The sequence below is a fragment of the Mixophyes fleayi genome, chromosome 12 (genome assembly GCF_038048845.1).
Source record: "Mixophyes fleayi isolate aMixFle1 chromosome 12, aMixFle1.hap1, whole genome shotgun sequence".
Taxonomy (NCBI): domain Eukaryota; kingdom Metazoa; phylum Chordata; class Amphibia; order Anura; family Limnodynastidae; genus Mixophyes; species Mixophyes fleayi.
In genome coordinates this window covers 33,027,258-33,043,192 of record NC_134413.1, presented here as the reverse complement: position 1 = coordinate 33,043,192, position 15,935 = coordinate 33,027,258, and the positions used below count along the sequence as shown (strand labels likewise).

At 41.0% G+C, this 15,935-nt stretch overlaps 1 protein-coding gene across 2 annotated transcripts in view; it reads left to right on the top strand.

The window, feature by feature from the left end:
- Nucleotides 1-15,373, top strand: part of SNAP23 (synaptosome associated protein 23) — a 36,959-nt gene extending 21,586 nt beyond the window's left edge. For both annotated transcript variants that reach the window (XM_075192835.1, XM_075192836.1), the window contains exons 3-8: nt 791-832; nt 1,639-1,687; nt 5,577-5,694; nt 9,584-9,730; nt 10,938-11,082; nt 11,620-15,373. In XM_075192835.1, coding sequence (XP_075048936.1) covers nt 791-832; nt 1,639-1,687; nt 5,577-5,694; nt 9,584-9,730; nt 10,938-11,082; nt 11,620-11,682 — 564 coding nt within the window. In that variant the 3' untranslated portion in view covers nt 11,683-15,373. The remainder of the gene's footprint in view (nt 1-790; nt 833-1,638; nt 1,688-5,576; nt 5,695-9,583; nt 9,731-10,937; nt 11,083-11,619) is intronic.
- Nucleotides 15,374-15,935: the final 562 nt, after the last annotated feature.

The window sequence follows — 15,935 nt, the reverse complement described above, 5'->3', positions numbered from 1 at the left end:
GTGACCTCCTCTACACAAGGCAGAAAGGTTACACCACATCTGAGATCAGAGGAGGAAGGACGTCCTGTTGGCATCATGTAGTCTCCATCCTTTCTTCGTGCTGACTCCTGATTAGTTAGTTAATTATTTAATTCTTTAAACTCAAATTCTTATGTACATGGTGACTTGGGCATTAGATTAGTCGTTTTAGGCCAGTAGTGCTCCCAGTGAGGAGTGAGTGGGGTTACAGGAGGTGGATATAGGGGGTTTGAGTGACATAGGAAAGCGTGAAGAAAGTTTTGGAGTAAACGTGGACTCGTAGGGAATGTGGACACATTTTGTGGGACGTTTTCGTCGCATGTGCGAATATTTTGTGGTAGTTAGGGGTCTTGGGATATGATTGCCTTTAATTTCAGTAAAAAGATAAAATATGTAATATGCGTTTTTTCCTTCAAGTGTATCAGGTTGTCTATCACTGGCATACACCCTTCACATAAACCAAATTGTTTTGGGATGAGTGTAATTTATTGTGATTTGAGTAGGGCTGCACATATTAGAGTGGAAGTCAAACTATTGGTAAACAATGTAGTAGTTGAGCTGGAGACTACCTGGTCTGTCCCTGGTGGTTACTGTTGTCTGAATAGAAAAGAAAAGCTCCGTAAAGTAAATTACTATGGTGCGCTTACTTCCTGTCCCAGTTACACAATGATATATATATATATATATATATGTGTGTATATATATATATAGTGTATGTAATATGTGTAGTATTACGCCAACGCTCTCTTACAATTATCCTTCTCTTTCCCAGTCTCTAGAGAGCACACGCAGGATGCTGAACCTGGTAGAGGAGGTAAGATCACAGATTTATATGTTCTAGTGGTTTGCATAAAAATATATTTAACCAGACAGGGTGAAGAAAACATGATTAGGTTTTCTGTATACAGACAATAGCCTGACCAACCGATATTAGAAAGTACTTATTTTTATGTTATCAATGCATTTATCATTCTGGCATTTTTCAAAAAAGTATTCAGACCTCTGCTTCAGAGAGCAGCACGATCTTATGTATCTGTCTTTATGTTTTCATAAGACATAACATACAGATCGCCGTACAGTAGTGGCAGCACTAACTGTAACTAAAAATTAATCTTCAGCCACATGAGATAAAAAAAATAAATAAAATAAACAAAAATGTGAGTTTCAGCACTAGAAGATATCCGTTTTTAATCATGTGTTTCCTCACATATTAAACCCCTCGTAAGTGGTTAAAAATATCTGTCTGACTCCTAAATATTTATCATTTGATTATGTCCTTGTCTCCTTATTTTTGTACTACCACCACAATTGGGCATATTTAACATGGCAGAAATAACAGTAACATGCTGTACATAATAGGGACCAATCGTATGCTAACGGATCAAGTTGGCACGAATATGCTGCACCAGAGCAATTAGCCATACATTTGCTTTAATCAGTCTATTTTCTCAAACTTTATTCATTAGTATATCGTTTTACTGTAACTTATAGGCAGACAGTGAATGATGCATTTTATTTATTGTTAAGTGATTGGTTTTCTCGGTAAGTAGCACGTTTTGTCCCTGCTCTTACTCTTTTTTTTTATGTTCTTGCATATTAATAATTAAATCTGTGTTCCAGGGTCAGGATGCCGGAGTGAAAACCCTCACAATGCTGGATGAACAAGGAGGTGACATTACTAGTTTCCTATTTTGATTAGTCATAGAACAAGCAAAAATAAGCATGAAACATATGCTGTATATAATTAGGATTTATGGTCTACTAGCCTCTGTACGTTTCTAATGGTTTCCTGCAGATACATTGCATGAGGAAGATTAAGGGTCTTGGCTGGAGTAATATATAGCCTGTTAATACTGTAATTATATGCTAGCCATTATTAGATATGATCCTATGTCCTCTGCAGTGTGCATCATTATATGCCTGAAAATTGCTGTACAGTTTGAACTTTGCTCATTACAATATAGCTGGTGTCTAACACTTGGTTTCCAGGTTCGTTTGCCTATCAAACCTGGTCAATCTGTATATCGTACTTGCCTACTGTCCTTTTTCTGGTGTCTACCCTTGGGGCGGTCGATAGGCTAAAGGGCAAAGCCGGGAACTGGTAATGTACATCACTGACCATTAAGCACCCCGGGATACATGGGGACATGGAGATAAGCATCCTTTTATGTCCAGAGAAACAAGGAGCTTCCTTCGTTCCACGCCAGCAATGACTGACCACAAGATTCTCTCTTGAAGCCCAGAACCTGAACCTGTTGACTACCCATTGAACCCAGGCATCTGCGGACAAGGCCTGCCATTGACCCCGAAACTGCAGGAACGAGCTTCTAACACAAAACTGTGGTTGGGTGTCCCGTCATGCAGGAACCGTCTCTGCAGTTTTGGTATTCCCGTGCCTGCCAGACCCCGGCCCCTATGGAAACCTCCCCTAAATGAGGAAGACTGCCACCTGGTGGGAGCCGCCCTTGACCTACTGAAGGGATAAAAGGACCAAAACCTGGGTTGCTTAGGTTTATTGTTGCTGACAGGCAGAAAAGAGCTCTTGCCACCCGTAGCAACATGAATGATTTGCTCAAGCGGAGATCCAAAAAGTCACCCCATCAAAAGGTAAAGACTCTAATGTATGACCAAGAGCGTGGCCACATGGAACATCTGGATGCTATAATGCGCGCTGAGTTTGGAAGTAACAGACACAGCATCCAAAGTTGCTTGACCTAAAAAATCAGAAGCCTTTTGCTTGTGTTAGCTAAACAGCCCTGGGCCGGTTCTCTTGCACACACTTAGTCAACTGTTCAGCTCATGCCTGAATAGCCATGTTCACCCAGGCTATAGATATACCTGGTCTAAACAAACTGCCAGCCTCCACATAAGCTTAGTGAAGCAAAAAAAAAAACAAAACACTTTATTAGTAGCATCCCATAGAAAAACCCCACCTTGCACAGGGATAGTGGTGGGAATGGGAACATCTGCCTTGGGTTAAACTCTTCCATTTCACAGACTCCTCCAATGGCAAGAGTAAAGTGATTTAAATTTTCCCAGCATATGGAACTTCTGGTCAGGCTTCTGCCAGGCCTCTGAAACCAACTCTAAGAGTTGAGGAGATGGTGGGAAACAGACCACCTGTTTCTTCTGCTGTTTAAAAGAGAGAATCCAGCAGAGTCTGAAACTTCAGGATCCACAAACCCTAAAGTTTACTGAACCCCGAAGACTAAGTCCTCTACGCGCTGAGAAGTAGAGGAATGTTAAACAACGTAGGAATCCTCCTCGTCAGACTCCCAAATCAACTCCCAATTTTCAGAAGAGGTCAGAATCGGAGACAACTGTCTGAACCGTCTCTGGAACATGACTTTTGCACGTCCTCTATGGGAGCACTAAGCAGGTATTCCAAAGAGGGAGAAGCCCTAGCAAAACCCTGGGTGGACTCTTCAAGAGACAATGCCAATCCAGTCTCAGCCTGGGACACCCCACTAGTGGCCGGAACCGGCTGAGAAGGTGAAATATGCAGTGCTGTAAAAGAAAGAAGAGACACTTTCCTCCTCTGAGAAACCTTAACCAAGTGAGTTCAGCTATGGACGTTAACTTATCAGTGACTTCAGCCAATGCAGTTTTTTTTTACAGCCGCCGGTGCAGTCGCAGGCAACCACTGATCACGGAACTCCACCTCACACATTGCACACGTGGCATCTGGGTCAGACTGTACATGATAAAGTTATTGCATTTTGCACAACTATAATGTTGCACAGACTTTCCAGCAGACCCTTTAGTGTTTGAAGTCCCTTTCTTGCCAAAGTGGTAAATTTAAAAGCAGAAAAATTACCAGAGAAATGATAGACGTGAATATATTCAATAAACGCAGGAGCTGTATAGTACAGATTGTAAACGGACATCTATATATGTAAACTATAAATAGATGTATAGGTGGCTCGCTCAGATACCTGCACTACACAATATTAACAGGGTAGAGAGCAGTATGAAAGAGGCAAAAGTAGCCGAGTATAAAGCATTTATAGTCCAGTGAATTGCACCATTTTGGCCCCTCCCCCAGTGACGTGATGCCTGTTTTGGGTCTTTTTCATTTGCATATTATGGAAGCAATAAATAATAAAAATGCAACTTTGCAGAGCTCAACATGTCACTACTAGTTTTTGTATAAGTGATTGACCTTTTTAAAATATTAAAAATGATCTGACATATTAAAATTATCAGATCATTTTAACAGGACTATAACTCATCTAATAAGATAGTAGTAGATATGCCTACAGTATGTGTAAAAGATTAGATCTGTCTCCAATCACTTCTCTCAGCAGTGTTCCAGAGCTAGTGATCTAACTGAACTAACTGAGCTAAATGAACTAAATCAGTCACATGATCTACTGCGTCAAATGAGTGAAATGAACTAATCTTTTGAACTAATCTTTTGTGTGAACTAGATCAGAATGTACTAATCTTCAAAATTAACTAGATTTCCCATCACTAGAGGAAGCCCGCCAAGGAGGAGAAATCCCTCCCCTTCCGATTCGCCACCAGCGACTGCAACAGACAGTCTGATGGCATCCCCGCTGACCTCTGCTGTTGCTCCTGAATGAGCGCAGCCACAGTTGTACTCAGATTCAGCAGAGATCTGCTGTGGCTGCTGTCCCCTGGCCGAGTCGTTCTCTTCACTGGAAGAACTGCTCTGTGCCAAAGGCGACCTAACCGTGGACGCGCTGCGACACTTCTCCCCATCGGAGCTGAGGCTGTCATCACCAGCCGCTCGCACAGCGTATCTGTACAGCCACTGGCAATCTCTGCAGGCTTGGAGAAGGAACTGGTTACAGCAGGCCTGTCCAACCTGCGGCCCTCCAGATGTTGTGAAACTACAAGCCCCAGCATGCTTTGCCAGTAGACAACCTGTTGATAGCTGGAAGGGCATGCTAGGACTTGTAGTTTCACAACATCTGGAGGGCCGCAGGTTGGACAGGCCTGGGTTACAGCATGTTGGTGAGGGAAGCCCACAAGCTACTTGCCTCAGCTCAAGGACCCAGAGTGGAGGAAGGCCACAGACTATCCACTCTCTGGGAGGCCTCCTTGAGCCGAACACATAAATAAAAATTGGTCATAAATTTTTTTAAAATTCAGGGCAAGAGCCTTAAAAGAACTCCCTACTTACTCCAAAGGGCAGTTACAAAAAAACTGAGGATGGTTCCATCTAGGAGGGGCATAGTAGGGGAGGAGCTTTACTTGCAACACTTTGTGATTTAAGGTGCCCCTGCTCAAAGTCTGCCTAGTATACCCCATGATGAACAGTAATGAAAAAATGAAGAATGTGTAGTAGTGTGCAATGGTAAAGAATATCAAAGCGTTGGGAAAGAGCAAGTGCTAAGCGTGATCCAGTAATAACATATAATAAAAGAAGCAATGGTGGACAATGAAGCATAACAGCTACAGTAGTTTGGTTGTTTTAAGGTATAGCAATCCTGTAAATTGTAAGAGCTAATACACTAAAAACTGCTTCCGTGTGTGTTAAAGAAAGCAAATCCGGGTATACTATATTGTAACTCTCTCTGTATTTCTTGCAGAACAACTGAAACGTGTTGAGGAAGGACTGGACCAGATCAACAAAGATATGAGAGAGGCAGAGAAGAACCTAACCGAGCTGAACAAGTGCTGTGGTATTTGTGTCTGTCCTGGAAAGAGGTTTGTCCTAATGGTCCCTTTTCTGTTTGTAAAGCGAATTGTTGTATTATTCCTCTTTAATAGATCAGACTGCTGTATGTTACTGAGCTTAGCCCACAAATCCATGCTCTTCCTCATAGTTAGGCAACCTATTTACTGCGCTGTGGGAATATACTTTTTTTTTTTTTTTTTTTAAATCCCCTGGATGCCGAGCATTTGGGGGAGGCATGGTCGAATCTAGGGTTCTATCTGCGTGCATTTTGTTTTCTGTGACTGCTTCTGTTTTCATTCAACAGTGGGGAGATTATATTGTAAGTGCCGCTGGGACAGTGACTGGTGTGCCTGTATGAATCTCTGTCCTCTGTTGGCACTATATAAGTGCTGGATAATAATGCAAGATTATAGGAACTCCAAAGAAAGTTGTCTTTAGAGGTCTTAGGGGGATATTCAATTGGTGGCGTTGTGCCGGCAGACATCACTGCGATGTCTGGCTGCGCACATTGCCAGCCATTACAGGAAGGAATCTCCGTTCAATTTTTTTATTTTCTTACACTTATACGGTCTAAAACCTCACTAAGATGGTTACTGTGTGTGCTTTGAAGCAGAGTTCATGTACTGAACACGGTCACACACGTAATGCAAATGTGTTTGTGTACTTATAAGTGTCCTCTTTTTGAATCCTCCCTGTATTTTCTTTGCCCTCAGCTACCAGTTTTCGAACCTAAATGTAGTAGTAAGTGACCTCTCACGACACTGCTGTGGATATCTTTTCCAAGTACATAGATAACCTTTCTGCTTAACATTTTGTTTAAAATAATTATGCTGCCAAACCACATCTAAATAAAATCAGTGCTGGCTAGTTTTGGCCTCTGGATCACTACATAAGTCATAAATATTAGTAGGCCAGATCTTATTTACAAAAACAAAAATCCTACTTTGTTTGTAGTCAACTCTGTTTGAATTGCGTTTTATTTAATTGACTTTAAAGAAAAATTCTACTCTCCGTTATTACTGGTTTGCATTCTTACTAACAACATAACTTTGCTGAATTGTTCACTAGTTTCTTGTTTTCTCATCTCTCCTTTCTGCTTACTAACCAGAGGATTTCTTAGGAATCTGAAGTATCGGCTAAGGTTGGTGTTAAAGTAGCTGGTAACCCAGAAGGGTTACCAGCTACCTCTTTACAAGGGGATGAGGAGCTGACTTGGTTCCAGGGCATTGCATGCTTACACTTGTAGTATGTGTCCATAGTGCCTGCTGCCTGTTTGTCTGTACCAGTGTGCTGTATATATTCTGCATCCCCTAAAGTGTCCTTTTCATTCATCAAGATTGTCACTGTGTCATGTTTAGTTGTGTGAAATCCGCAAGAATGTTGATGAAATGTTTGCTATGAAAACCAGAATGTTTCTAGTACTAGCAAAATGTATTTAAAAAAAGATCTTTCCATCTGTCTCTCATCTCCCCCCTGCTCCTGTACGGTTCAGGACACAAAACCAATGCCTAAGCGTGAGATTGCAGCTGATAATTACACAACAAACTGGTGACATCAATGAGGCACTTTCCTAGTGAATTCATTGGTTGCAGTCGCATGCATAGGTTCTGTCCACCAAATATTAGAAATGGGAGTCATTTCACCATTACTCGTCAACGCCCACTTGATATGTATTTTAGGTCACTGTTGGACTAAAACTTAGTCATCTGCCAGGAACACCTATTGACGTCGGTGTAGATGGGCCATACTACATCTTCAGTTATGGGACGGCTACAGTAAGCCAGGGCGGTTGCACATTCCTTTCAGTGAAGAGGCTTTTTTTTTTCCCTCTTATATTGAGCTATACAAGTATATTATCCAGGTACAGATGTGGGAGCTATTTTCTGGCATGCTTCAGCTATCTAATATATAAATGTCTAGTGGCGTGTGTTAGTCTGTCTGTGTGGAAAAAATTAAACCAAGCTGCAGCGCCACCTGCTGGGCGGAGTTATACACTGACCTACTAAATTCTTAGTGTGTGTGGAAAAAAAAATTCAGAAAGGGCTGAAATTTGGTATACCAAGATGTTTTTAATTTGTTAATTTAATTTGTTAAAAGTGTTTATAAAGATTTAAAAAAAATATATATATATTTCTTGAAGGAGAAGTGACAGTTGGGAGTGGTTGGTGGTTGCCGGGGGTGACAGTGGGGAGTGGTTGGTGGTTGCCGGGGGTGACAGAGTGAGAGGAGTGTGATACTCAGGACCGCTGAGAGAGATCCCTGTGTCTGGATAGACATCTGGATAGATGTGGCGATGAAAATGAAGGATGAGGTGATGGAGAAGAATGATGAGGTGGTGATGACATGTGGACAAAACCACGTTAAAAAAAGCGCTTACGTCGGGAAGTAACTCTCTTCCCCTGAGGAGGCCTGGGCTAGGCCCAAATGCATGACAAGAACCTTTTTAACACCTTAAGTAGCTTGATTTGACTAGAATGCATGAGTATCATGCACAGGTTAACTTGTAGTATATAAAGTACTTCTAAATTGTATTTAAAAATGACCGGTCTTTGCTGAAGCTGCTTCTGACGTTTCCTCTCATCTGTTAAACAATGTTCCTCGGTACTCATGTTGGCGGTAATTACGTTCCCCTCATCCTCGCCTCGTGCAGCAGCATTCCTTGCGGTGTATGATGAGGAAGGTTAGGACGTTCCCCTCATCCTCGCCTCGTGCAGCAGCATTCCTTGCGGTGTATGATGAGGAAGGTTAGGACGTTCCCCCTCATCCTCGCCTCGTGCAGCAGCATTCCTTGCGGTGTATGATGAGGAAGGTTAGGACGTTCCCCCTCATCCTCGCCTCGTGCAGCAGCATTCCTTGCGGTGTATGATGAGGAAGGTTAGGACGTTCCCCTCATCCTCGCCTTGTGCAGTAGCATTCCTCGCGGTGTATGATGAGGAAGGTTAGGACGTTCCCCTCATCCTCGCCTTGTGCAGTAGCATTCCTCGCGGTGTATGATGAGGAAGGTTAGGATGTTCCCCCTCATCCTCGCCTCGTGCAGCAGCATTCCTTGCGGTGTATGATGAGGAAGGTTAGGACGTTCCCATCATCCTCGCCTCGTGCAGCAGCATTCCTTGCGGTGTATGATGAGGAAGGTTAGGACGTTACCCTTGTCCTCGCCTCGTGCAGCAGCATTCCTTGTGGTGTATGATGAGGAAGGTTAGGATGTTCCCCCTCATCCTCGCCTCGTGCAGCAGCATTCCTCGCGGTGTATGATGAGGAAGGTTAGGATGTTCCCCCTCATCCTCGCCTCGTGCAGCAGCATTCCTTGCGGTGTATGATGAGGAAGGTTAGGATGTTCCCCTTATCCTCGCCTCGTGCAGCAGCATTCCTTGCGGTGTATGATGAGGAAGGTTAGGATGTTCCCCTTATCCTCGCCTCGTGCAGCAGCATTCATCACGGCATGATCACTGCACAGAAATGTACTTTTTCTTTCTGCTTTTTGGAGCTCTCTGGATCAATATCCAATATCCAAATAAAGATCCCAAACTTTTACTTCAGTTCCCAAGTAGAGAGAATATAGGCTGAAAAGCATTACGGGACTGGGAGCCAGTTATGGGACTTGCATGCTGTGTCTAATGGAAACAAACCTCTTACTTTTACAATAATATCCGGTTTATTTTGCATACAGAGTATATTCTACATACAGTTTACCACCTGCAGCAGCAGGATAATATGTGCCATCCGACCATTGTTTTGGAATCAAATGTTCAGGGCAGAAGAATAAAGATTTTGATTGGTGAACTATGCAACTTTGCAAAATATTAATTATTCATTTAATGGTTAATGAAGGCTTTATGGAGCTTTTTGATCCCACCACAAATCATTTGGTTGTGTATATATTCATGTCAGCAATGAACCATTAGTCTTGTTCATTAACAGGTCAAAGAATTTTGAAACTGGGGAGGTTTATAAAAAGGCATGGGGGAACAAAGATCATGGCTCAGAAGATGTCGTTTCAAAGCAACCCCACCAGGTCAATGGACAGCCGCAGAGTGGAGCCGGGCAGAGTGGAGGATACGTAAAGAGGTATTTTTCCCATTAAATGTATGTAGTGGTGCATTATGGTGCAAGATAATACTCTCGTTTATACATTGATGCTGTAAAATAACAATGCATAGTTCCTCTAGTCCAGCATTTTCCATTTAATGTTGTGTATATACAGGATAATGAGCTCCTGTCAGGCAGGTTGATATAATATTGTTGCTTCACTATTTCTGCTAATGCTGATGTTATGGAGTTCTGCAGTGTCACAGTGCAGTCAGATCCCACTGGTAACATGTCGCTCTATTGCATTGTTCTAAATAAAGTAATCTAAAGTATAAACATAAAGAATGTTAACATTTTAATTTAAATATTTTTACATGTAAGAATATTGTGTGTTGAGATCTGTATTTATTTTGTTATAATTTTTTTTATTTATTTTTTTAAATAGATTGATAGTCTACAGAATAAAACTTTTTACAGTTTACCTGCATATCCCAAGATCTAATCCAAGCGATTAAAATGATGGGACATAAGATGTATAGAGAGCACATTCCTTATACTACTAGTCCTTTGCAGTTCATGCCCGGTGTTTTTGGATACTTTCCCCTCCACGCCCTTCATTTTCATTGCAAGAATATTTACATGGTATCTGTGGTGTTTTTAAGTGTTTGACTGTATTGAGTGCATACGTGCTAACAGAAAAAATAGCAAATGTTTTGCTCAGATATTCTGAAGTATAGAAAAAAATTCTTTAGAGGAAAATGTTAAATTTAAGGTGGTGACCAAAAGTTATGGCATACAGTGCCTCCTCTTTATGATGCCAGCTTGAAACACAAGTTCAATGTTTTTTCCAGCAACATTGGCACTTCCAAGAGGTTGATTTAATGAAATGTATGCATGACAATGCACTTTCTGCTATTGGTAAGGAGTCTGGTGGAAAGCAAAGGTGGTGTTATAAAGTGTGGAGTGGGTGTAATAAATGGGGGCATCTGTGTGTGTGTTATATGTAATTATATTTTCTCACAAACACACTACATATTACTTGCATGGGTCCTCCATATGTGAAACAGTCCAGCAGTGAGCTCATCCCTCTTACACCATATAATGAACAAATTATAGATCATGTAGTATCTGCTGATATAACCTGTATTTACATGACCAATAGTTTCCATATTGTTATCTCCCTTAACTCTAATATTATGCACATATGCATATTTAATGTCCCTTCTAAACACCTGGTTTCTGGTAGGATAACCAATGATGCCCGGGAGGATGAGATGGATGAAAATCTTCAGCAGGTTGGCAGCATCCTAGGAAACCTGAAGAACATGGCTTTAGATATGGGCAATGAAATTGACTCTCAGAACAAAATGATTGACAGAATTAATGATAAGGTGAGTGTCCAGGTTATGCTGATAATAGGAGGAAGTATTCGAGTGCTTAAATTCAATTCTATGGTGTGAACAAGTTGAGTAGAGTTTAACTTCCATACTGACATGTAACATAGAAGCTTCCAACATTGTTCTGAGCTGGGAACTACACACAATGCAAAGGCTGGAGGTTCATTCCTTATTGGGGTTTGCAGTACCATGGTGAGAGTCTTTCCATAGATTTGTTTTTTAATGTTTTATCTACTCTTATTTTGGCGTTTGGTCAGTTCCCACACTTCATCTTTTTAATTATCATGTTCAGCCTTAAATAAAATAAGACCACGCTGCAGAATCAGTGGCGCTTTATAAATAATTGGTGATGACCCCTCCAAAACTCTGTCCCTGCTTGATAAATGTTTTTTGTTTTACACCCCCCCCTCCCCCATACCTCAAATTTGTTTAATGGTTAAAAACAATGACAAAGGCCATTATTGAAGAATGAGAACAGCATAAAAATTTAATTATGAAGAACTTGCTAATTGAGTTTATTTTTATTTTAAGGCAACAACTAACCGAGATCGTATTGAGGAGGCCAATGACACAGCTAAGAAAATGCTCAAGTGAAGAAAGCAAGACTCTCCCTTCCATCCCTGTTTAAGCTGTAAAGTTCTCGTGTCATTTTACCATGTTCTCTCCGTATCACAGATAAGAGGTTTCAGGGAATTAATTAGCTTCTTACCCTGCCCTGTTGTGCTGTGTGTTTGTTCATGGAGGATCCCACTCATTCACTTTATAGAGACAGAGTATAGGTTATTTTATACTAAATCTATGTGAGATTCCCAGTGTACTTCACCAGCACTTGGTGATCTTTACATTGGAGGTAAAAGAACATTCTTCAACACTTTTTTATAATGTCTTCTCCAGTAGTTGTGATACCAACACAACTTCCATACACTTAACGAAAGAAGGACCCTTGAAGTATTGGTCTGGATTAACTTTCATACATGTTTTTAAGTAGTGCAAGAGAACCCCCTTCCCTGTTATATTTACCTGTAGTTAAGATATTTTTCCTGCTGTACATTGTTGCTAAATCATGCATAAGAATCCTGCATATGAAGTTTGTTTTCTGTATCCAAATACTTTTTGAGTCCTTGGAAACCCTATGACACATGGTGCCTCTGCTTTAAATGCCTTTAGTCTCCTGCCTTATACCAAATATCACATCACTGTACCATACTGTTCTCCCTCAATTCTCCCCTTACACTCTGGATTGTAGGGGAAAAATCCAAGCAATGAAAGGCGAGCACATTGTTTGTTTTTTAAATGACCCTTATTTGCTCCAATATATCATGTTCCCCTCCTAGCACGCACTCTTCTCTGCTAAGTTCTGTCTTGCTCAGTTAGATGTTAAACATTTCTGGGAATGGTCTTGTAATCCGTATACCTTATTATTGGGGTCTAGGAGGAATTGTGTGATCCATCATAAACGCACTACAACAGTTTTTTGTCTAGACTTCTTGTAGTTCTGTTTCCCCCTATTGTGGAGACTCTCAGATAAAATGTCACGGTTACATCTACCATATTAAAGCAAAACTGTAAATACAGTATATCATTCCCAGCCAGTATTTGTTTTGAGGGAAAGGAGTTTGCCTAAGCCTGCTATACAGGTTCCTGCTTCAGCTCTTCTGCTGTTTTCAAACCACACAATCAACAACAGCTGCCCCCCCCCCCCTCTGCTGTATAGCATAGCAATGTGTGCTGGACTGAATCCATATGGGAGCTAGGTGTCTTCCTTACTCTTGCTAGTACACGCTATCTGCATGGGATGCACATACCTGTGTAGAGAAATGTTCCACTCCAGCTGTTGTGAAACTACAAGACCCAGCATGCCCTGCCAGCTATTAACTGGCTATCTGCTGGCAAAGCATGCTGGGACTGAAGAGCCACAGGTTGGTCAGGCCTGTTCTATTCCTTGCTGGTCCCCTGTAACAAACAACAAATGCTTGAAGACAGCAAAGGTTATTTTCAGTGTATATGAATCTTATTTGTCAGTAACTGTCACTAGTCGATCTATATTTTAACCCTGCAAAACAGAGTTCATCTTCTGGTAAATGCAACATAGGGCAATGCACTGTAGGTAGATGATAAACCTCTGAGTAAATATCTGTAAGGTGTTGAAAAGGGACAAGCTACCATGTTGTTCAGCTGACTGGAAGCTATTTTAGACCCACTGTTTTATTTTTTGAACCCTAGTAATGGCTTTTTCGTCTTTTAAAAACTAGCATTTTTGGTTCCAATTTGTAACAATTAGGTTAAAATATCGGTAACTACCGCAGATGCTGTCCAACAAATTGTCTGGGATCTACATTTGAAAATGATTGGCAAGATTGTAGTTCATTACGTAATCATTATTTTTGTCCTGTGTATCCCAGCTACAGTAAAGAAGCACTCGGTACATCAAAATACATTGAGGATAGAAATGATTTAGAAAAGTCTAGCCTATTGTAGTGTGATCTAGGATTCGCAGCTGCCAGTTAAACTCCTGTAAATTTATTTTGGTTGCTTTCTGTTTTTTCCCCTAAATCCCCTCAACAGCAGCATTTGTTGGCTGCCTGGTTTTTAGGCATTTTGTGTCTCCGGTTCCTAGTAAATTGACAATCCAATCAATTTACTAGAAAACACTGATCACACTAAGCCACAGAATGGCAGTTCAATAACCACATCCCTGCTGCTGAATAAACCATTGCTCGCATCTCCATTACACTAGTTTAATGCACATAAGGGGGGATAAATAGAAAGCTTAATGGTCTTTAAAATTAGGTAAACACTTTTATACCTGTTTAAAACCAAAAAGCAGTCCTATTTCATTATCTCTATTCTAAGGACCACTTACCACTACCTTCATATAAGTTATAGAAGTTGCTCATTAGAAATGTGATCGTTAAATGTTTTAGATTACCTGCAATCCCAATTTGTCTTTGTATCTAAACTGCCTTATATTCTTCCTTGTCTTTACAAATCAATGTGGTCCTTTTATACCATACTGCCCTAAAATTGCCACATGTTTGAGTCCACAATGCTTGGATTTACTCAGTGCAATTCCAGTTGAATTCGGCTGGCTTGTCCAAGTACGATATCGGCCAATGAACGCATTGGTGCATCTCTGTGCGGCCTGAATGCATTGTTGTGGTACAGTCCAATTCACCCTGACTTCGGTATGGCCAAATCTGTGGAATTTGACCCTCCCAAGTGTGTGGTGGAAGATAAAGGGTATGTGTTGTCTCTAGGGCTAGTACACACGTTTTGGTTTTTATTTGCCTCTCAATGATTACCACACAAATGAGATGTGAGTAGAATGTGTGAATGATTTTTTAAAAGTATAGTCCCTATGGGACCATACATATAGTTTTTGTTTGTTATTTAAGTTGTGTTTTAGAGCCTTAGGGATCATGCACATAAACAGTCCATTTTCAGTTCATGGGGGGGGAAAAAAAGAATTTGAGATAGGAAGGTGAGCTGTACCTCCCCAAACCTTGGGCCTGAAATAAAACATTATATTAAGCTGTGAAGTCCTGCAGAATGAGACCTTCTTTTATCGCTTTAAAACACTAAATTTTAACATTCACACTAATTGTTGGCTATTGCAGATAGCGCTGATGCTAATATTTAGTATTTTAGAGAGATTTAAAATAGACCTTCAGCAGGACTTAAACAGCTTGATCAGTGTGTAATGAATGAAGATCAATTGCTATCCTCCCTTCCCAATTTAGTTAGAGCAAGTATCCTTGTCAATCAGTGCCTTTTTAATTCCTAGAAGCTGGGAAAGATTATATATTTATAAACTTTTCACTGCAGAGTATAGTTCTTTTGTTTTTTTATATTAAGGGTTTAGCACCTGGTAAATGCATATAGAATGTTATAAGTATTAGATTTAATTAAAAATGTGAAAACCTTTGCCTTAATGGGGTTGTACATCCCTTTATACATTCCAATCATTGCTTTGAAAAGGGCAACAGTTCACAAGCAATTGGCCACCTTGACCCCTTTTTGAAAGCCAGGATTGTTGTGTATAGAGGGGGAATAATGAGTACATTCCCTTTATATCTTTTGTTCTTGCACAGCCTTTGTTTTGTCAAGAATTTTTTAATAAGCGTCTTAGAACAATTTTTATTATAGTTTTCCTCCCTGAATGTACATGAGTCTATTCATGTTGATTGTGCTATTATCCAAGGTGAATGTACCACAAATGAGCCTTCCCATATTCCTTGAAATATGTTTTTAAACTGCTAACCTCTAATAAAGTGGCTGTAAATAACACATTCTCCTGTGATTCTTAGTAACTGATTGTAGGGTTTGATTCCTGAATCTGCCCAATGTCTGGTGTAGATATGTAAGCTGCATTCAGTGCACGTTACATGCTCAGCTCAGGCTCCAATGTGATACAGTATCTGCTTAGAAACAGGGCCATACCAGTGACTAATACCCCATTCATACTGCACCAAAATCCCGGGTTTTTGCCGGGGTGAGCTCAAACGACCCGGGTCTTGGTGCAGTATGAATGGTACAAGTCAAAAATCCCGGGTCTTCAACCCGAGATTTATCGAGGGGTAATTCCCGGGTCGGACCCGGGTTGCCTGCACCATTCATAGTTTTCTGTGCAACCCGGGTTTGTCAACCCGGGTTGCACAGAAAACAAGCTGATTGGCTGTCTGCCTGTCTCTGGAGGATGATGTCATCGGTGGGAGCCAGTCACCTTTCAATGACATCACCATTTTTCAGCCAATGAAAACTGCTCTGGTGATGACTCCCACAAATTGCCAGGGCACAGACTTGTGCAGTATGAATGGGGTCAACCCGGGAAATTCCCGGGTCCGAGG